The sequence below is a fragment of the Lithobates pipiens genome, unplaced genomic scaffold, assembly GCF_037356315.1.
Source record: "Lithobates pipiens isolate NorthernLeopardFrog02 unplaced genomic scaffold, aLitPip1_a1.2 Scaffold_8, whole genome shotgun sequence".
Taxonomy (NCBI): domain Eukaryota; kingdom Metazoa; phylum Chordata; class Amphibia; order Anura; family Ranidae; genus Lithobates; species Lithobates pipiens.
The window spans coordinates 261,100,332-261,123,940 of NW_027507903.1; the positions used below are offsets into that span (position 1 = coordinate 261,100,332).

The 23,609-nt window shown below is 40.5% G+C and overlaps 1 protein-coding gene across 1 annotated transcript in view; it reads left to right on the plus strand.

Moving 5' to 3' along the window:
* CEP290 (centrosomal protein 290) overlaps nucleotides 1–23,609 on the plus strand; it is a 338,046-nt gene that overhangs the window by 90,935 nt on the left and 223,502 nt on the right. Inside the window, exons 17-21 of the mRNA XM_077471382.1 lie at nucleotides 858–970; nucleotides 8,859–8,943; nucleotides 14,798–14,940; nucleotides 21,596–21,760; nucleotides 22,999–23,148. Of these exons, the coding sequence (XP_077327508.1) occupies nucleotides 858–970; nucleotides 8,859–8,943; nucleotides 14,798–14,940; nucleotides 21,596–21,760; nucleotides 22,999–23,148 (656 nt within the window). The remainder of the gene's footprint in view (nucleotides 1–857; nucleotides 971–8,858; nucleotides 8,944–14,797; nucleotides 14,941–21,595; nucleotides 21,761–22,998; nucleotides 23,149–23,609) is intronic.

Sequence of the window (23,609 nt, forward strand, 5' to 3'; positions counted from 1 at the left end):
GAATTTAAAAATAAAATCAATTTCCCTTTGGTTATTTATGTCATTTGATATGCAAAGCCAATGTTGTGGCACTAAAATGTTTTGCAACCATTTTGGTTATTTTCCTGGTTTAACCACTTCACTACTGGAACTTACCCCCCTTCCCGCCTAGGACAATGTCGGCTCTCCCTGTCAGCGCAAACTGAGGACAGCTGTTTACCGACACTTCCTGGTTAACGCTGTGATAAGCTGTGATTGGTCACAGCTGATCATGTGATAAAGAGCCTCCGTCAGAGATGCGGTGTGTTAGAGTGACGCACAGCACCACTGATCGCCTCGCTGCGCTCTGGCATGTTATCCTGAAAGACGTCATATGACTTCCAGTCAGGATAACGAACCCACCGCCCGGCCGTCATTCTGCTATTGGCCGGGTGTGAAATGGTTAAAGTTATAGTAAACATTCTCTTTTTTTAATTTTTTTTATATATTAAATAAACATGCTATACTTATCTACGCTGTGCAATGGTTCAATGATCCTCCTCTTCTTGGGTCTCCTGCTGGCTTTCCTGACTCCCCGAGTGCCCCCATAGCAAGCTGCTTGCTATGGGGACACTCGTGTGTGTGTGTGTGTGTGTGTGTGTGTGTGTGTGTGTGCTCACGCATGAGCCCCACTTTGTTGTCCATAAGACACAGAGCACGGCTCAGTCCTGCCCCCCACTCCCTCCTCACTGGGTGTGATTGACAGCAGCAGTAGTGAGGGAGCCAAGAGAGCCTCTGATCTTGTGCACATTACTGGATCAGACAAGTATAAGGGGAAGCGGCACAAAAAAACTTTCTGCCTTGACAACTACTTTAATTGCTATGTTTTTTCATTTCAGGGTTAACAGCTGATGACTTGTTCTTGAATGGAAGTTACACTACAGACCCCAGTTCTAGACAGAGAGATTCCAGTTTTGTTGTCCTGGATAAAACAGGCGAAATTAGGGAAAAGGTAAGAATATCCTGTAAATCTTTAAAGATCCTTTATTTTTAACAGCAAATCATATGTCAATGAAAATATTGCATAATAAAAGGTTATTTACTTGAGACGTGGGGAAGACATGTAATGTATTTAGAGTTGAACTCCAGGCAGATATAAAAACACAGTCATGCAGCTCTGTATTCATTATTACATTATTAAATGTGTTTTATTAAATGTAAGCAAGGGTTAGTAAAAATGTCCCGAAGGAAAAACCGCGCTGTCCTAAATATAAACCTAGGTTATGTGTTTCCCCTGCAGGGGAATTTAAACAACTCCAAACATATTATGTGGGAATGTCATAAATATATTATTGCCACAACCCTAAAAAATAAAAAGGTGTAGTTAAATGTGATGTGAAACTTAATATATGTCCCCAACAGAATACTATCATCTATACTTTCAGTTCAAAAAATGCAAGACAATAACAATGACATATCTATATGCACAATGCACACACAATGCATATAAAAATACAGCACCCTCTGCACCTCCATCTCAACAGGTGCAAAGAAATGACACATTCATATATATCATATCAAAACGTGAAATGGCGTGCAGGGGAAGAAAGAAAAATTCAATAATAAAGTGTCCAAATTATTGTTGAGAACAAAGTCCAATGTAAACTAAAAAACACCACGTGTCAGATGAATATTGAACTCTCAGTTTCCTGTTCAACCACTCAATGTGCGTTATAGTGCACCACCACCGGAAGTGAGGATTGGCTCCTTACCAGAAGTTCTTAGATAATACGCTCTGAGAAGTCAAACCAGGCCGTGTGTATCCCTTAAACGTCCATAGGCTCCGCCCAAAAGTTAAGACGTAATACAATCAGGCTCCAATATTTGGCAGTGACCGATCCACCATAAAAGGAGGAGAAAAATGCTCCAAATAGTGTAAAAACGTTTTATTACAAATAATAAAAAAATTAAAAAAGCACTTACAAAGGTCCAACACAATTGGGCATATCACAGTAGGTAGCGCCGGCCGGACGCAATCATCTACATCAATAGCCTATTCACCAGCTGGTCTGTTCTGAGGCAATGGATAGCGTGACACGGTTGAACAGGAAACTGAGAGTTCAATATTCATCTGACACGTGGTGTTTTTTAGTTTACATTGGACTTTGTTCTCAACAATAATTTGGACACTTTATTATTGAATTTTTCTTTCTTCCCCTGCACGCCATTTCACGTTTTGATATGATATATATGAATGTGTCATTTCTTTGCACCTGTTGAGATAGAGGTGCAGAGGGTGCTGTATTTTTATATGCATTGTGTGTGCATTGTGCATATAGATATGTCATTGTTATTGTCTTGCATTTTTTGAACTGAAAGTATAGATGATAGTATTCTGTTGGGGACATATATTAAGTTTCACATCACATTTAACTACACCTTTTTATTTTTTAGGGTTGTGGCAATAATATATTTATGACATTCCCACATAATATGTTTGGAGTTGTTTAAATTCCCCTGCAGGGGAAACACATAACCTAGGTTTATATTTAGGACAGCGCGGTTTTTCCTTCGGGACATTTTTTCGAGTATTTATATATAATTTTTGGTATATAGTAGAGCTGCAGCAGTTTTTTATGTGTGCACAATTTTTGCAATTTTTAATATAGGTGGTAGCGCGATTTTTCCAAGCAAGGGTTAGTACCTGAATTTGACCTGATATCAGCTTCTTGAAATCCTCTACAGCAAAGCTGACTCTAAAAAGGAAAAGCAGTACAAGAAAACAGTTAGCTGAGCTGCAGTTTTCAAGTGCTAATAAGTAGCATACTGATTGGAGGAGAGAGCAGAAAGAGTGACTTATCAGTGTACTGTTTGCCTGTCCAGTTGTAGATTGGGGGAGGGATAAAACCTGTAATTGTAATTTTAACTGAAGCAGAGAACAATCAGACCATCCCTGCCAGCAATGTTCTATTCATCAACAAAAACATTTTCGTCAGCAACATATTTACAGCAACGAAAAACGAAAAGTATCCCGCGTTTTCGTCAATTGATGAAAACTATGACTAAAATGTATTCAATTTTTGTCAACAATGAGAACAAAATTAAAATGTGAGGGAGGGACGTTTACGCAGGTGAACTTTCCAATTTTCTTGGAGCTCTGCTTGTAGAGCCCGTGAGTGCTTCTGCTCCCAGCACGTAAAGTAGCGAGTAGCAATCATAGCATGCTTAGCACTGTGCACCCAGCATTACAGGCCTCCTCAGACCACCCAGAGCACTGCGTGTACTTTACAGACCTCCCCTCAGACCACTGTCCAGAGCACTGTGTGCATTACAGGCCTCCTCTAACCACCAGGATCCAGAGCACTATGAAGCATTTTGGGCCTCTTAGACCACTGTCCATTACATGCCTCCTCAGACCACCGTCCAGAGTACTGTGCATCATTACAGGCTTCCCCTCAGACCACCATCCAGAGCACTGTGCAGCATTCCAGGCCTCCTCAGACCACTGTCCAGAGCACTGTGCATCATTACAGGCTTCCCTTCAGACCACCATCCAGAGCACTGTGCAGCATTACAGACTTCCCCTCAAACCACCATCCAGAGCACTGTGCAGCTTTACAGGCCTCCTCAGGCCACTGTCCAGACCACTGTGCAGCATTACAGGCTTCCCCTCAGACCACCATCCAGAGCACTGTGCAGCATTCCAGGCCTCCTCAGACCACTATCCAGAGCACTGTGCATCATTACAGGCTTCCCTTCAGACCACCATCCAGAGCACTGTGCAGCTTTACAGGCCTCCTCAGGCCACTGTCCAGACCACTGTGCAGCATTACAGGCCTCCTCAGACCACCGTCCAGAGCACTGTGTGCATTACAAGACTCCTCAGACCATGGCCAGAGCACTGTGTGCATTACAGGCCTCCTCAGACCATCCTGAGTCACTAAATCTGTATCTGTGAGTTTGTTCACACATTAATACAATAAAAAATCACATATTCAATTTTTTTATTCCAGGCGTATATAATGAGTTTAGCATTTCTAGAAAAATGCTTAAATAATGCATTACAACTTAACTAAACCCATTCGATTTTAGTCAACTTAAATGTACTGCAGATTTTAGTCGACAAAAACAATTGCAGATGGCTAAAATGGGACTAAAAATAAAATGGCATTTTAGTCAAAAGGTTATGACTAAAACTAAATCAAAATTTGATGCCAAAGTTAACACTGCCTGACAGACAGGGCTGTGTTGTGTGTCTGAGCTGTCCAAGATGTAAATCACAGAATTGGATGGGCATAAATTGGCAGGTAAAATGGCTCCAATGTATATGTATTTCATTTGTGTGTTTAGCTTTTTGCCTGGCGTTTAGCCTTCACTTGTAACTATACAGAACAGAATTGTACTGCTTCTAGAGGGAACTATTACCTTTAGATATACATGTGATAGAGCTGATTTTACTTTAAAGTAGAGATCCAACCTGACCCTAACTAGTCTTAAAAATGATCCCACCCCTTCCTAACACCTATGCTTACTAAGCTGTGTAAAAAAGATGCATATACCAACCTTTTTTATAGCCTACTCCAGTCTGGTCATGTGATCCTTCTCCACTGTGTCAGTTAGCGCAGGCTGCAGGGGAGAGAAGGGTGCATTGAAAACAGCTGGGACATGGGGACTTATGGGTGACGTCACCACTCCAGACATTCAAAGCTGTTGTTGAGTGCTCTCTCCTCTCTCCTGTAGCTGCTGCTGGCTGACACAGAAGATCACGTGACGAGACTGTCACACAGGCTAGTCAGCATAGGTGTTAAGAAGGGGGGGGGATGGGACATTTTAAGGCTAGTTAGGTTTAAGCTGGAATTCTACTTTAACCTCTAAAGTTGCTGTTCTTTATCAATGGTTCTTTATCAATCAAATATCAAAGGAGGAACTTTGATTGGTTTATGAAAGACTTTAAAGTCAGCAGCTACAAATACAGTAGATGCTGAACTTTAATAAACAGACACTTACTATTCCATATAAAATAGCAATGATGAGCTAAGTGCTGTAAACCATAAGTACTGCACTTTGCCCATTACTCTTTAAAATTTTACCTAGTCTGGAAGTCCTCCTAAAATAAAGAAAATAGCAGTGCACTTCCAAGCGTGTGCCTAGAGACTGTGCATAAAGCCTCATAGCCATATATCTGCAGTGTGAGATGTAAGACAAAGCTGCCTCTGATAGTAAATTTGGAGTGAGATCTGGTGAAGTCAATACTGTGCTACTCGCTGCCCTGCTTGGAGGCTCTGCGAGGAAGCAAAGTCCTGCCTTTACCAAGATGATTGCCTCCGCGCTTAGAAACAATGCGGAAAAATGCATGGTAAGCCAGTCAATGGGCAAAAAAAAACCTTTTCAGGCAGAGCAGAGGTTATACTGGTGACTAGTCCTTTGCCCTCTTCCAGCACCCAGAGTGCAGTTCCTTTTTAATGTCTGCTAAATATTATATCATTTTAGTACTTCTGTCACAAAATTAGATTTGTGGTTATAATGCATATTTGACAGTTTACGCAGAATACGTAAGGAGGATTGCAAGGAGGATTGCAAGGTAAGCTCTGAAAATTGTACTTGCACTTGCATTCCTCTACTTCTGCTGTTTGGTCTCGTTACAGGGGTCTCAAACTGAGTCCCTCCAGCTGTTGCGAAACTACAAGTCCCATGAGGCATTGCAAGGCTAAAATTTACAAGCATGAATCCCACAGGCAGAGGCATGATGGGACTTGTAGTTTCACAAAAGCTGGACCACCAATTTGAGACCCCTGTTTAAAGGGTCATATGATTTCTCATACAAGTAGGAGCATTTAACTGTGAGCACAAAATAATCTACTGGAGAATACTAAAGATCTGTACACCTATATCAAAAGTCGATCGGTTCCGCAGGAACTAGCCTCCTTTTAGTACATGTGTACCTCTGTCTGTTCAACAGAAACCAGTCTAATGACAGGCTTCTGTCGAACGGTTCTGCTGGAAAATCTGCACTCAGTCAGTGACTGCAGCCAATAAGTAAGCGTTAATATAGCGTGAAATGTGATGTCCCCACAGTGTTTTTCTGCTGTATCATGGTGCTTTTACATGTTTAGTAAAGATGAATGAGCTTTTTTTGAGTGCAGCTGTCTGGATTCTTTTTCATTTTCTACTGCATATGATCTCAATCACACTCCTGGAAGGGTGATTAAGATTTTACCCATTACCTGCAACACATCAAAAAACATATTAACGTTTTTTTAATGGAGCATTTTGCTTCTATTCTATTCTATAGTTGTCTCCCAAAACCACTCCATTCTGTGGAAGACTTATATCTAATTGAAAAGTTATGTGTCCATGCCACTGGTCCTACCCACAGCATCTCAACTCTGTATAAACTCCTACTTACTTTTGACCGTATGGTCCCTTTAAAATACATAGTCAACTGGGAGGGAGAACTAGAACAACGTTTGTCCCCAGATGAAATAAAAAAGTATTGTAACTAATTAATCTTCTATAAATTCTACGTAGAGAGTAATTATACATTGTTGACCATTTAGCACTATATCCCAGGGCATGTAAATAAATGAGGACCAGCAGGCTTCTGCCTTATGTTGTGGATGTAAAAAAGAAGAGGGAACACTGTCCCTTATATTGTAGTATTGTCCTCTGATTTTTCCATATTGGAGGAAAATTCTTTAACTGGTGGAAAAGATCACATCTATTTCCCTCCCATATGATCCATGTGTTTCATAAAACCAAAATTTCAGTCTCAAATAAAAACAAAAAAAAAAATTCTACCTCATTTGTTGAATGTGGCTAAAAGACTAATCTTAAAGTGCTGGAAATCAACAAATCCACCTACAGTGAGTGAATGGTTGCTGAACATATCCAAAATCTCTGCCCGATGGAGGAAATTAGAATGAAAAAAATTAACTAATCAAAAATACTATAAAAGTATCCTACCAGGTCTTAAAGTGGAAGTAAACCCATGGATTTAAACAGTTAAAAAAAAAAGGCATGCCGGGAATGCTAACTGCACATTGGCTGTGCTCTCAGTCAAACTATCAAACCATCCAATGGCTGGTGTCATAACGAATCACATGTGCAGCACCATAGCAGTTGAAGATTAAACAGAGGCAAAGATGGCAGCTTCCTTGGCTGAAAACAATAGGGGAGTTTACTTTCACTTTAATATTCCTAAAGGGGTAACTGTGAGTTATCATGGAGTGGGAGCCATCCACACAAACCTAAGAACCAAAATAGCAATAAAAATTGGACTTGGGCTCAACCTACTCCAAAATAATTTTTTGTAAATGTAAATATAATTCTAAAGGACTGATTTCTTTACAATATTCTTTAATATTACTTCTCTAAAAGAAAAAAAAGACTAATAACAAACAAGGAGTGACAACTTGTTAAAACCTTCACCCATCATGTCCCCAAATATTATAGTTGTGTATCAAATTTTCAAATTCTAAATAGATAAATGATGCAAACTTCTTTTAGAGGAGTAATAATAAAGATTATTTTGAAGATATCTTTCAGGCATTAGTTATTCTTCTGGGAACATGTTACTTTAAAATTCTATTTACAGTAATTAATGTGGAGTAGTTTGATCATAAGTCATTTATTATTATTTTTTTGGTCATTAGCAAATTTTAAATTGTCAAACAATTTTACTCCATTTGGGAGAGCTGGATAACTTATAAAACCTCAGAGACTTATAGTGACTGGATGGCCATTATACCTGCTGTGGTATTATCAATTGATTCACTCCATGCAGATGGCTAATCCTAAGGCTATGTTGTTGAACATCTTTACTACAGATTATGAAAGAAAGCGGGAAATGACACCAACATGCATCCCCCCCCCCCTCTTTCTCACCCCCCTATATTTTTTTCTTTCTTTTTTGTACATACAGTACATTGCTTCACTTGGTGGCCTCTAAGAAAAGACAAAGGGATGGTTCTGAGTAAAATGCAGTGCAAATTATGTTCATTTGCAGTATTCAAATAAAGACTGCATACCTCAAAGTTGGGTTATAAAAATAAAACTATGTATAGGTTATTTCTGTGGGAATTTCAAAGTTTGCCTTTAATCAACATGTTTTTGTAGATACACAAATATCTTAGGGAAGGTCCTCCTAATGGAGGCAGCTACTCCATTACTGGCTAGATACTACCCCTGGGGCAGTGACATTGAATCTGTTTAATTTTGCTGTGAGCGAAGTCGTTCTGAAACTAGTATGGGAGCTAACAGCCTCTCTCCACGGCTTCTCAGACACGTTTTTATATATTTTTTTTTTTGTAGTTTCTCCTAATTTACATACATAGCATCTGCTTAAAAGCACTCTGAGACACTTGCATGGATCAGTCTGGATCCGTATCCAACAAAAACAGCTACGTAATGTTATGATTTGAAAGTAATATATATGAAGGATTATGCAATTTTATATACAATAGTTATAGGGTCAAAAATTCCCAATAGGAATACTTCCCATTTTTGTTTTGAATTTATTTATTTTCACTTATGAACTTTATGGATTAATACACATTGTGACTTTTTGTGTCTGATGTTCAGAAGGTAGCTTGTGCTACTTCCTTTGTCCCTTTTTGTTCCTCTCTCTCTCTTTTTTTATATGCTTATACAGCATGTCTTAGTTGTTTAATGGAAATAAAAATGAATTATTATTACAATATACATATTATTAAATTACATATAATATACATATTACATCATTTTCAAAGTCTAAAATAAATTGTACAAAGATTTTATAGTCGCATTGTAATGTGTATAGTGGGTTTAAGACCTTTCAGTTACTGCACCTTACTGGAGGAGCACAGTGCTCATGCAAGTTGTTTTTTTGGGGGTTTTTTTTCATTATGTATTTTTCTTTTCAGAATGACCTTTTGTCAAAAGAATTAAATAACAAAGAAAGAGAACTTGAAAGAAGCAAAACTGTTGTTGTTGAATTAAAATCCAAATGTAAGTATGCTTTTTTTTATTTATTATTTTTTTTCATTTCATCTCATCTATATGTACTGTGTGTTGGGATACATATACACACACTTCTACAAGTTAACCAGCCAATCTGTCATATAATTGTGTTTTAACTGTAGGTGTGGAGTGAAAAACATATGCATTTATATTTTTGTTACTGCCGCTAAGTGCAATTCACATTTTGCACTAAGCTCCTCTGGCTACTAGCTCATTATAGGCACTTTTCATGTAAACCAGTGTCAATAGAACAAATGGCAAATTCCATTAGTAGATGTAAATTCTTCCACGGGGCTACGCTGTGTTGCTTCTCCGCACCAGACTTTTTTGTTTCCTACATATACACCCACCCCGCACATACAGAATAAAATATGGACCCTGGTGAAACTGATCATGCACTAGGAATGTTTTGCCTAATACTCAACATTGTGGAACAGCCACAGTTATTCAGAATTACAGAAACTACAAGGATTTGAGCCATAACCTTACTATGATCACAGGGTGATATATGTACACCAAATTTATCAAGATCTGGAATTCTGCATTAGAATTCTGCAATAGGAATACACAATGAATATGAGATAATAAAGCAAAGGTTTTTCCAGTATTTACAAGTGCATCATGCTTTGTTGGCACAGTCCAACTATGTATATAGACCTATATTGACACCCTCCTATTTAGACACATAGCTACTGTAAAGGCAAAAAAAATAGTCTTTCATCTTGCAAGAAGGGCTTAGAAACTGACATGGACTCAATGTTGGATGAAGAATGGTCTGATATTTTGTCTGTTGTCTATTTCCCACTTAAAATCCTACTCAGCTTTTCATACTGCACATGACCTATCGATCTCCACAAAAATGACACATTGGGGATGCAGAGGCACCCCAATATGGGTCAAAGGTGATTTAGAACTGGCCACACTGTTTCACATGCCCCAGAGGTGTAGCTTGAAGCTTGCAAGAGTTGACCCGGGCTCCCCACCACTACCACCCACCACTTACACCGCCCACCAAGACACTCCCACCATGCGCAACAAAACTCCAAGTGGCTAAAGATTTATTTCAGATCCTTACATACGGAGAAGGTAAGTCAAAAGATTTGGGAGAAACTTTTGACATACCTCTCTAATTCTTTTGAATATCCTGGAGCAGGAATAAGTAACCTTTTGAGGTAGAGATCTACCTGAACAACATCAAAGAGATCAATCCCCCCCTTTTTTTTTTAACTAACACGGCCTAACTAAATAGTAAGGAAAACCTAGACAAATATCACTGTAAAAAATGTAAACTTAGACTATCTTAAAAGTGCACAGTGTCAGTAGGGCATAGGATGGTGTGTGGACAGTGTCGGTAGGGCAGAAGACGAGGTCAATAAAGTAGTGGATGGTGTCAGTAGAGTAGTGGATGGTGTCAGTAGGGCAGTGGACATGGCAGTAGTTTTATTTTTTATGTATTTTATTTTTAATGATTTATTACCTTCTTTTTTTTAAATTTTTTTTATTGTTTTTTAGTTTTATTTTTTTTGCAGCCTTTATTTTTATTTTTTTATTTTTTTGTGAGCCCTGATGTCTCACTTTTGAGACAGAGAAAAGGGGTTGAGGACACAGCTCTCAATCTCCATCTCTGTACCCTGAGAAGCACAGACTGAGTGAACAGGAATAGCTCTGTTTAGAACTTTTCGTTCATTCACAAACCAAATCCTAGTAAACAGTTTACTACGATTCAGTTTTAAATGGATACAGTGAGTGATTGGTACCAATCTGTCACTGTGTTATTTCATAAAAGGAGGGGGGCAGTAAAAGACATACTTCCCGGCTCTCCATCCTCAGCAGCAGCAAACCTATAAGAGAGAGAGGAAGCCAGCAGGGCTGCTGGAGAGACCAGGGGAGCACACAGGGGGGCCCGTCAGCAGAGATGAGTAACCCGAACGAGGGCAGCATATACAGGAACCAATCTCTTCCATTTTTCTCCTGCAGACGCTGAATGTTTGCAGGAGGGAAAGGATTAAGCAGTCTGTCAAAGGCTGCAGGAAGAAAATGGAGGTGATTCGTTTATGTATAGGCTGCCCCTCCAGTCCAGGTGTAAAACAGGGAGATTGCATGGGCCCCCCGGAGCATGGAGACGGGTCGCAGTTGCAACCCCTGACACTACGCCAGTGACATGCTCTGAAAGTGCCTTAAACTGTTAATATAGTGGAGAGATATTATTGATACTATTAACAACTTGTTTCAAACAAACTTGTGCAATGATCCCAAAACTGCATTTCGAAACTGCATGGTCGAATTTTGAAAGAATTTTCTTTTGAAAATCTGAAATTTTGTGCGTTTTGTGATTCGATGGTGCCACCATTGATTTAGAAATTCCACCAACCAAGCCTTCAATTTCACCTCATATTTCTACAAAAAATAATTTTCGTGGCTGGGAATCTTCATTTCTTTCCGGGAATTTTCTTTTTTTTGGACATGCACATTTCTTTCTTTTTTTCGTGCACGATTCTCCCATCATTGATTAGACAATTGCTCGTTTTTGAAAAAATTTCCAAAATCGGCTGTTGTTGCAGCCCACTAATGGTGCAAAATTCGAACAAAAATTCTTAGAGGAGATTTTCAAAATTCGACCCAAGTTAATGAAGGAAACGATACTGCAAAAACACATACTAACATTACTGAATTGTTATGTATTGCACAAAAACATATAGCCCCAAAATGGATATTTTCTTCTCACACTCTTAATATATGGAAACAGTCTGTTAAAGCCGAATTCCAAGAATCCAGCTCCTTTGTTAAGAGTGAAGGCACACTATGAGTTAAGTCTAGGGAACTTCAATATGTCTCCTGGGCTTATCTCTATTATTTACATCTGACAGTTTTATTTAGATATGTTATTTCAACTATACAGGATCATTATTGTTGTATATTACAAGGGCTGCAGTGTGCTTGAGATAAGCAATGTCATATACAGTACAGTAAGTGAAATATTGATATATGTAAAGTTTGAAAAAAAAACATTTTACATTTTTTTTTGCTGTAATAAATATCCCCAAAAATGTTTTTAAAAATCAAATTTCTTCATCCGTTTAGGTCAATATGTATTCTTCTTATATATTTTTCTTTTGCATATTTCTGGTATAAAAAAAAATCGCAATAAGCTTATATTGATTGGTTTGCGCAAAAGTTATTGTGCCTACAAACTATGGGAAACATTTTTGCCATTTTTATTTTATTTTTTTACTAGTAAAGACGATGAGCTGTGATTTTTAGCGGCTCTGCGATATTGTGGCAGACAGATCGGACACTTTTGACACATTTTTGGGACCATTGACAATTATACCGTGATCAATACCACACAAATGCACTGATTACTGTGTAAATGACATTGGTAGGGAAGGGGTTAACACTACAGGGTGATTACGGGGTTAAATGTGTGTTCCCTCACTGTGTTCGAACTGTATAGGGATAGAACTGAGTAGGAAAGGAGACATTTCGCTGCTCCTACTTACTAGGACATGTCTCCTCTCCTCTGACAGCACAGTTTACACACACAAAATCCCCGTGCTGGAGCTTGTGCATGCGATTGCCGGCCACGCGCATTGGGTCTCCAGCCATGCAGCGTGCCCCTCTGGTGGCGAGCGTGCACCCTCTGAAAGGAAACCTTGTGTATATATACGGGGGTTTCACACAGCGGTGCCATTGTGCCACAGTAAATGTATGCAGGCCGGTCGGGAATCTGTTAAAAAAGTGGAGATCTACCTGAGCAACATGAGAGAAGTCAAAGATCACCGGGCACAGTGTTGCCTCCTCACACCTGATTTAAAACTGTAGTTGCCATACTACTATGTTGCAATTATATTCATTGCATCAGTCATGGGTTTAAATCAGGTGGTGCAGGAATTAAGCCCCCTGTTGCTGCAAAAGGTGACCCATTCAAGTAAATGGGGCCACTCTGCAAGAACCCTGCAACTGTGTGCTTCTGTGGGGTCCAAGGGGTTAAAGCAAGTTGTGAGAAAGCAACACAAGGTTGCAAGGCACTTGCAGAGTGGTCTCATTCACTTAAATGGATCATGCTTGGCAGGTGCTACACCCACCAACCATAACAGGGCATATAACTCCTGTTGTGGCTGTGACATGTACATCCCTAGCTGCTGCAGCTAAATGGGGTGCAGTTGGGGGGGGGGGTGATAAAAACACGTCTTAACTATGGGGTTTTACCACCCCCTGAAAATGTAAATGAACCCTAATTGTTCCGAGTCCCTTATAAGACTGCTTTCACACTGATGTGCTGTGGTTTACCTGCACCTCGAGTGTAGCGCAGTGCATCTACAACTTTCCTGGGTTAGCTGCGCTTTGCCATACTATTGCCAGACTATTATTGTATCCTGCAGGTGTAGTATCAACCATAACTGGGCATATCCTGTCCGCATGGGACAGGAGCCAGCACTGCATAGGAGGCATTGGCTTATGAGGCTCTTGCTTCCTAAAACAGCTCCAACTTTTCAAGTAGTCCCTCTGCATTGCACTCTGTTTAACCAGTTCCAAACCGCCCAATGCACATTTCCTGCGGCAGGGCGGCCCAGCTGCGCAAAATAACAAACCTGTACATTGTGGTCTCTTCCGGGTATAGGGAGCGCCCGAGCTGCCAGCGCCCCGCTCCCGCTGTGATTGGATACAGTGGGAGCCAATCAGCAGTTTCAGCGGACACTATGTACGCCTTTCTGTCAGAGAGAACAATGGAGATTGTGTGTTCCTGCTAAGCAGGAACAAAGATCTCTCTCTTCCTCCAGTTAAGCCATCCCCCACACAGTTGGAAAGCACTCTCTAGGAGCAAACTTAACTCTTTGATCGCCCTTGATGTTAACACCTTCCCTGCAGTGTCATTAGCACAGAGCGAGTGCATTTTTTTTAGCACTGATAACTGTATTTGTGTCACTGGTCCACAAAAAGGGTCACTTAGTGTCTGATTTGTCTGCCGCAATGTCTCAGTCCCACTAAAAATTTCTGATCACCACCATTACTAGTAAAAATAAAAACATGCCATAGATTGGTTTGCGCAAAAGTTATAGCATCTACAATCAACATATGCTTATAATTTTTTTTTTTTAGCAGAGTTATATTTTTTTTTTCAAAATTGTCGGTCTTTCCTTGTTTAAAGCGCAGAAGATAAAAACCGCAGAGGGGATCAATTACCACCAAAAGGAAGCTCTATTTGTGGGTAGAAAAGGACATCAATTTGATTTGGGTACAGCGCAATTGTCAGTTAAAGCGACAGTGTCATATCGCAAAAATTGGCCTGGTCATGAAGGGGGTGAAACCTTGCAGGGTTTGCTCTGGGTTGGCCAGTCAGCAAGCTCTGACCGTGCTCTGTCAGTCACCTGGCCGCAATCTACTGGTAGATCATGATCTAGAGGTTGCTGTCCCCCCCCCCCCCCTCCCGCACTACACTGCTGTCACCCCATAACAGGCAGTGCCTGAACAATGACCTTGGGTTTTATTTTTGTTAAAACTGCAGCTTTAAAAGGATTAAAAATTACTTTTGAAATTACAGTAATGTGTTAAAACATAATAAACTTTAATGGTTAGGTTCAAATTTACTTGAATTAAGAATTCTGTTTGAAAATTCAGGGGCTTCTTTATCCAATTCAGCACACACACAGAGCAGGATTTGGCAGATTAGAAATTAATGTTCTTCATGGTATGTAGGACGCATGGACACTTCAATGCAAGATGCAGATTAAAGGGCCAATTATTTTTAAATCTACATTTTCTTTGACATTTCTTCTTTGCTACTGTATGTGAAATGACAAACGTATTGAATTACAAGTCCTTTATGTTGTTTACTGTTCAGTCAAAGAGCAATCTGAAGAAAACAAGCAACTCCAAAAAGCAATGGGAGAAATCCTACAAGCCATTAAAGACTCTCAGAAAGATCCCAACATAAAAGGAGGTGAAGCAACTCTAATTATTCCCAGTCTAGAACGACTTGTTCATGTGAGTACAACCAGTAAGAGCTATACAATTGCTATTGCATATGGTATATAGTGTAGCTTTGCACAAAATATGGCAAGAGATAAAGTCCATCTGATATGCACCTTTTTCTTACCGAAGTATCTATTTTGCAGTTTTAGGATCCATGGTGCACATGTATAGACCTTTTCCAAGTTGGTGTGTTTTAGATTTAGGCTTTTAGATTTAGGCTTATAAATATTTATAAAAGTTTATACATACAGTTTATACATTTAGGCTGGATTCACATTATTGCGACTTGCGTGTTCTGCATGTAGGCACCCCATTCATTTCAATGGACTGCCCTACCCACCTAAACGGAGGGAATAAAATCCCTGACTATCCCTGGACTAACGTACAATGTTTGTCGATGCTTAGGGTGCCATTAAAAATGAATGGCACCCCCACATGTCCGCTAAAGAGCAGCGCATGTGCCTAGGAATGTGCACGATTTTGGATGTGTTCCCGACCCGGTGTAATGTAAACCTAGCCGTAAAGGATGGCCTGGGATATAAAAACGAGTGATTCCTATTATCTGTTTCAAATAATACCAATTTCTATAATTAAACGGCATGCAGTTTTTTAATGTTAAAGTGTATATAAAGGCAAAACGGTTTGGATGAAGTGGGGAAGCGTTAGATCCTCTGTCCAGTGTTATTGCTGTCCCATAGGGCAGATTCATCCCCCTATTTGTACTGACGACCACTGTTGCTGAAACAGAAAGCAATGGGAATTTTAACATTTTGGAGATGTCCCTAGAATGACAGGTGATGGTAAATCTTCCATTGAGGACACCTGTCCCAAAGGCAACTGTCTAAAGAATTACCCACACCTAAAGAGAAGCTGCAGTCTGCTCACATAAGTTGTAATAAAAACATCTTTGCCATTCTAAAGCTTCCCTCCAACCACTTTGCATATTATTTTTTATATGCTGTGATTCTGTACTTGCCAAATATGCTGCAGAAGTCTCCCTCCACTGGGTCTGGATGCAACCATTTTAACTGTGGGCAGCTGAAGCTACTGCCTGTTCACTTCACTACACCTCCAGCCCCGCGGCTCTCATTGGCCCTCTTATGACTTACCCCCCCCCCCTCCTGGCAAACTCTCACAAGAGTGAAAGAGAGAGAGCTGTGCATGATGCCATAAGCCTAGACTTTTTACCAGACAAGAAAGAGGAAGTGGGCTGTATAAGGTACCGGCAGAAAAAAAAATGTTTTACTATGCAAAGTTAAAACAACAAGGGCAGAGGATTTATTAGATGGGAAGATGAAAAAAAAAATGACTGAAGTTCCACTTTAAGGACATTTTATTTAACTTCCTGTGAGTCTCTGTAGTGATATAGTAGTGGGATGAGGTTTATTGCATTTATTGAATCCCAGCACTGAACAAAGTTCACAAGATACTTGCAACAGATGACAAAATCCAACAGAATAAATATTACAATGAACAATAGCCTTAGGAGTCCCAGTTGTCCTAGCAAGCATAGAGATACTACAATCCAGCATATGTCCAATCCGTAATATGCACCTATATAACTTCCAGGCATGCAATAATGTGTATTATAATCTAGACCTGTGATCTCACCTTGATGGAGAAAGAATGTAAGAAAAGAAGGAATCTAAGAGCTAAAACTTCCCCTGAAATACTAGTCTGACAAAGGGGGTTTCTGATTAACATAGCAAAGAGCCATCAGCTCCTTGTGTTATTTAAAATAGAGTAGGCTTGGACAAATTCTGGCCTGGTCAATATGTCAGTACTGTATATGTGTGTATGTATTTTATATTCCATTAAAACATTAATATTAAATATTAATATTATTATATTAAAACATTAATATTATATTATCCACAGTCTCTAGGACAGGAAGTGAAGGGATTTTCTCAAATTGTACGCAAAAAGCAAACGATAAACTGACAACGCTATAACTATATTCTATTCTATCCAAACTAAAATAATTTTGGCTATAGATGCATAATTTTTTTTTGGAATATTATGAATACATTAGACAACATAAGTAACACAACCAGTAAATGTATTTTGTAATTTTTTTTATGCACCCCAGATTAAAGTGGTTCTAAAAGCTGAAGAATTTTTACCTTCATGCATTCTATGCATGAAGGTAACTAACCTTCAGTATGCAGCTCCCCCTGCTGCCCCCCTAATACTTAAGCCCGATCACAATCCAGCGGCTGCTCTCCCGCATCTATGAAATCTATGTCGTCTCTGCCACACCTCTTCTTCTTTTTTTTATTTTTTATTCTCTTTATTGATTTATGTGAATTTACAAAAACAGAGCCTTGGATCATTCCCCAGCTCAAAAAGTACCATGTAAATCGGTACTTAACAGGTTATCAGCCTAAAAAAACAGTGCTGTTAGCGGCAGAAAAACAGAAAAACAGAAAAAAAAAAAAAAACACGATACAAACAATAGAACTTCACTGCTCAGCCACTCCATTCAGAGAAATTATGAAAGGAGAATGTGCAACTCGTCTTCAATAGAGGTGAGGTTTCCCTAGAGCGAACTCGGGTACTAGGCCTAGGATACTAACGGTTTAACTATAGGGTTGTCGTGAGGGTCTTAGCAGGTGTTTAACACGGAAGGAGTAGTTAATGGGTGTCAGATAAACAGTCTACTCTTGAGCGGCATTAGTGGAGGCAAAGTCAAGCCATAGTTTCCACACTTTATCAAATTTAGCAGTACACCCATGGGAGTGATATGTGGCTTTATATAATGCTATTGTAAAATTGACCCAGGCTTTCCAAGAGTTCAGGAAGGGCGCCTCTCATTGTTTCCATTTTAGTAATATTGCTTTACGGGCGTTAAAAAAGCAGAAGTCCTATGAGGGTCTTAGTTGCTGTGCAGTGCGCTAAAGAGCCCACCAGGCCCAGCAAGCAGACTGGTACAGCAGCGGGATTGGGATTGCTAACAGCGAGGCTATAAATTACGTCATCTCTACCCAGAAAGAGTGTACTTTGGGACAGGACCACAACATATGACAGAAACCGGCCTCTAGATTACCACATTTTCAACAGCTAGGATATGCCCCAGGATAAATTTTGTTCAGCCGTTGTGGCATTAAATACACCCGGTGTAGAATCCTGAATTGAATTAAGTGATCCTTAACTGCCACTAATAGAGAAAATGGAGAAAATGGTACTACCACGTTTCCTCCCAATACTGTGTCTAGTTCGGGAAAGTCCACCCTCCATTTGGCTTGGAGAGTTTCAAGCCCAAAATGCATTGATGGTAATAATGCCCTATATATGGTGGATAGGGGTTTTATCAGCTCCTCATTCCGGAGGAGGGATTCTAGAGTGGAGTGAAGGAGTAAGAGTGGTTGAGATTTAAATTGGGAAGAGAAGGCGTGTTTAAGCTGTAGATATCTAAAGTAACAGTTGGGTAAGTCATGGTTCTGTTTGAGAGTGTTAAAGGGCAGGATAGCCCCATCATCACATATATGGTCAAGTACCTTAATGCCTCTTGTTGCTCATAAGCTCGGGTCAGGCATAGTGTGTAACTCCGTGAGGAGTGGGTTGAGCCATAGGGGGGTATCAGGGGACCATCTGTTTGGTTCTGTTTTATGTTTACAAAATGGCGGTTGCCATACCTTTTATCACTGATGTCATAGAGTGTATGAGAGTCCCAGGTGCTCGGGGGGCCTCTGTATAGTGCAGTTCTCAGTGCTTCAAAGGACCCCAGCGGTGCAGCCTCCAGCACCACCGAGGCATTTGTGTCACCCGAGATCACCCAATTATGTGCATGGACAAGTAGGGCTGCAAAGAAACCTTTTTGGAGGCCTGGACAGGCCAGACCCCCCCTCCGTTCAGGGTCTACGGAGGATAGACTTGCTAAAACTGGGGGATTTTGACTTCCATAGGAATGAAGAGAGAATGGCATAATCTAATTGTGCAAATAATTTTTTGGGTATCCATACTGGAGTGTGTCTGATGACATATAGAAAAATAGGGAGGCACTTAATTTTGAATAGGTTTATTCTGCCTATAAGAGATCGGGGGAAGATTGTCCCAAGCTCTTAGTTTGGATTTAAGGGTTGATAATAGGGGAGCGAGGTTCAAGTCAATAAAGTCCGTCACATTTTTGGGGGTGATGTTGATCCCCAGGTAACTGATTTTTGAGGCCCAGGACAGGGGTAATGAGGAGTCTGCGGCCTGCTCAGCTGCAGAGTCGATAGGTAGGAGTTGGAATTTTTCCCAGTTGACTTTCAGTCCAGATAAAACTGTAAAATGGGGAAAAAATTGCCTCTCGGAGGGGGAGCCCAGGGTCGTTGAGGAAAAGCACAAAGTCATCAGTGTATAAAGCTAATTTTTTAATGATGGAGCCCACTCGTATGCCTACCACAGCATTAGAGTGACAGATGGCAGTGGCTAGGTGTTCCTTCACCAGGTCGAATAAAAAAGGGGGAAGTGGACATCCCTGCTAGTTCCCAGTTGTATCTGCAACTGTTCTGAGAGCATGCCCCCTAATTTAATTTGTGCTGTTGGGGATTTGTACAGAACGGTGATCCATTTACAAAGGGTGGGGCCGAATCTGAAGGCTTTTAGAACTATAAACATGTTCCCAAATTACAGTGTCGAAAGCCTTCTCCACATCTAAGGTCACGAAGACCCTAGTCTGGGAGGAGGTCGGGGGAAGTTACATATGTGTCAGCACTCGTCTCAAATTTATGTCTGTGGATTTTACATTCATAAACCCAATCTAGAGGCGAGAATCTTGGCCAGGATTTTTAAGTCATAATTTAGAAGTGAGATAGGCCTATATGAGGCACAAAGGCTCGGATCCTTCCCAGGTTTGGGAATGAGAACTATGTGGGCCTGTTATAAGGTAGGTGGTAGAGACCCATTTTATAGACATTGAGTGTAGAGGGCTTGTAGTCTGGGGGCCAACCTCTTTGCGTACATCCTATACCAGTCTCCCGGTAGACCTTCTGGGCCTGGCGCCTTAGCAGGGGGAAGGGATGAGATTGCCGTCTCAATCTCCAGAGTGAAGATCTGGGTGTCCAGAGCCTCCACATCTTCCCGCTCCAGAGAGGGAAGGGAGAGATTCCGGATTTCCTCTGTCATGAGCTCAGTAGAGACAGGCAGAGACTGGCTATAAAGCTTCCTGAAGTAGTTCCCAAATTCCTGAAGTATGACTTTCATGTCCACAATCGTCTCTCCGTTGGGTGCATGTAGTTCAGATACTACCGTCTGGTAGTGTGTATCAGCAACAAGATTAGCTAACAGTATGCCATTCTTGTCACCCGACTCAAATATTCTATCAGCTAATAAATTAACGTCATTGTTTGTTAAGGTGGTATAGTGGAGGTTTACCTCTCTTCTCGCCTGTGCCAATACCCGATAGGCTTCCGGCAAGGGGCTACATGCAAAGCAGTCAGCCGCTTCAGAATCACAGTCTTCAAGTTGTGAAGTCAACAATTTATAGTCAGCCCTTGCCGCTTTAATGGCCGAAACGTAGTAACCCCTCGTGGTCGCTTTGAAAGCTTCCCATACCGTTTCTACAGAAGCCACATCCTCATTGGCAGGCCAGTAAGAGTCTAATAGTGGAGTGACAATATCTGCAACTTTCATTATGGATCCACCGCGGAGCCAGTCACTCCTCTCGCCCACACGAGAAGTATCTCCAGGGGGGAATGATCTGATAACCCCGTCGGGTGATAGGAGGTCTCGGATAGCCTTGAGATAGCCACTGGACCCAGGCAGCACTTTGGGAGGAGTAGCATATTGAACCGTGGCTGCCTTTCCTTCTCTTCTATTTACCAAGCAAATTGACGACCAAGATTTTTTCTTCCAGCAGTTTTGTGTGTCATAGTTTTAATTATCATGATGTAAAATAATGGATGTGGGGGCCTTTTGGTGGGCATGATTTTTATTTATTTTTTATGTGGGGGGGCACATTTTATTCTTGGCCCCAGGCTGCATATAATGTCTTGGGCCGGCCAGATCACGGTAGTTTCATTTTTATTTTATGTCTTTATGATTTTATATACGTCTGTAATAATCCAGTCAACATAGCCAAATATTAAACTATGTTCTATTCATGACAGTACTGCAGATGTGCAAAATGTAGACTATATGCAGAATGGTATGTTAACCTGGCTATGCATAGATTCAAATTTGTCCAGTTCAGCAGTGACTGGATGAATTTTGATCCATGTGTGGGCACTGTGGTTCTACAGAAGTATATCTACTGATTGAGTTCTGTACATCCACCCTGTTGTGTTTTTTTTTTTTATGCTCAGTCAGCACCGCAGGCTATAGCCGGCAGCACTGATCCTTGTATTCTGACAGCAGGGAAGTCTTACCTCAGAATACCATAGCTCAGTGGAAGGATTCCTCCATCAACATTGAGTGTGTGGATGGAAAATTGAGCCAGGTTTTTGTTTTTTTGTGCAACCCACAGGTTGAATGAAAAAAAAAAAAATTACTTGTATAGGCTGCGTTACGGAGCTGTATGCTGCATATAACCAGTGATCTGAAGTGCACAGGTTAGTATTATATTATAGGTTACCATTACCCATAGATAAATGTGTATAACCTAAGTCCTAGTATTGTTGTTTTATGGGATGTTGACATCTGGACACACGCTTTTTATTAAGTTGGCAGTGGATTTTCCTTTCAGGCTTTTGAGATAAAGAATACCAGTGGCATATTTGATGCCAGTGTCCATCTGAAAGCCCAGGTGGATCAACTCACTGGAAGGAATGAGGAGTTAAGACAGGAACTCAAAGGATCCCGGAAGGAGGCTGCAAATGCATCAAACCTGCTGGCAAAAGCTAATGACAAGGTATGCTGTGTTCTGAGGGAGTTAAAGTAAGTGCTTATTTCATGCGGATGTTTTACCTTTTTTAGATGTCATTTGACTAATCTTCATTTACCAACTAACTTTTAAGGCCCTTTTCACATTACCATGTTGTGATACTTTTGATGGTGTGATGCAGTGCCAATCATTCTGAATGGGACCCCAACGCACCTTGCTGACAGAGGTGTGCTGCACAGCGCTAAAGTGCGTTGCAATGTGCTGTCAAAAAGGTGCAGGTCCAATTTCTGGACTAGTTGAGTCAACTCATTTTGAATGGGCTGCCTAGTGGAGTGCACATAAAAATGTAAAAAAAAAAAAAGTGTAATGAACTGCACCCGAGCGGCTAGGTGTGAAGGCATAGTGTTTGTGAATATTTACGATTATCAGGACTAAAGCCTTATTCCCACTAAAGGTTTTTGTAGCTGCTTCTAGGGGTGTCAGGCATTTTTTTCCTGCCTCTAAACTCCCCTTGCATGTTAGCTTTTGTGTCCATGGCACACATTAACTTTTAGCAGCTTTTAGTGGCAGGGGCTTATAAAAGGCAGAAGAAAAAACCCCACTGCCAGTCCATTCAGGAGCAGCAGTATTTTGGCCAAAAAAAGACATTTATAGGTGTGTTAGTAGTAGGCGCAGTTAGCGATTGAAAGTTAATTTATTGCAATGGCCAGAACAAATTATTATATGTGCCAATGAAATAATTTAACACCCTTTTCCAAGCGCCATGCGTTTTTTTGTTTTTGTTTTTTTCCTGGCAAAACGCCACTGCCAGAAGGAAAGGTTTTTAGGAGAGTTTGCAAAACGTTGGATTTCTAGTTAATTTTATTGCCTGTAAATATTTCATATGTTACCAGACAACAGGAGGCACTCTAGGTTACTCTTCACATGTTTACCTGATTAATCTTAGCTGCTTTGATGAAAAACCCTGTTTACATTTTTAAATAGTTTCTGTTAAAATAAAGACACAGCTGGCTGAGTCAGGGCAGTAACACACCCCCTCCCCCCTTTCCACTCTCCATTTTTTTTTTTTATAATAAAAAGATAAACCAATTTAGAAGCTTAAAAATAATTACGCTGAGTGATCAAAACATTAAAACAGTTTCCTCCAAAGAGTGACCATGATGTAAATCCAATACAATGATTCTGAGCTAAAAATCATTATAGTAGTTTATGAATAGCAGTTTCTTATAACAAAAATCTACTTTGTGTTTTGTGTCATTTGCTAGATATTACATCTGGAGAATGAAATTCTACTTCTGCGTCAATCCGAAGGAGCAAACATAGTGTTCAGGGCTATAAACCTTCCAGAAGGAATGTCTCCTTCCAGCACCAACCTCATTAACTCTCTGAATGAGTACCTTTTGCACTTGTTACAGGTATGTTCTTCTGTTTCTATCAGTCAGTCTTTAAAGTAAACAAATTTAATGTAAAAGACCTTTTTGTTTTTCACTGAGGTCCTGAAGGTATGACAGGCATCTGTTTTCGCATGGATGAATCGTTAGATGTAATAATATTTGAAGCATTTGAGTAGCACTGTTACTTGTTGCGTGCAACATTTTTAGTATGCTTTGCTAGTAATAAACACCATATACAGCAAATTCCACTAATTTAAGGCTTACCTGTAGGTCCAAGAAATATCTCCTAAACCTACACGGTTTAGGAGATATTTACCTGAAGACAGCCGCCGCTGTCTACGGCGCATGCGGCGTAGACAGCGGCACGCAGGCGCACTGGGCAAGCCGCAGATCGCGGCGATATGCCGCAAGTGTCGGCTCCCGTGCGCATGCGTGGGAGTGACGTCATCGCTGCTCCGGCGAATCACAGCGCCGGAGCAGCG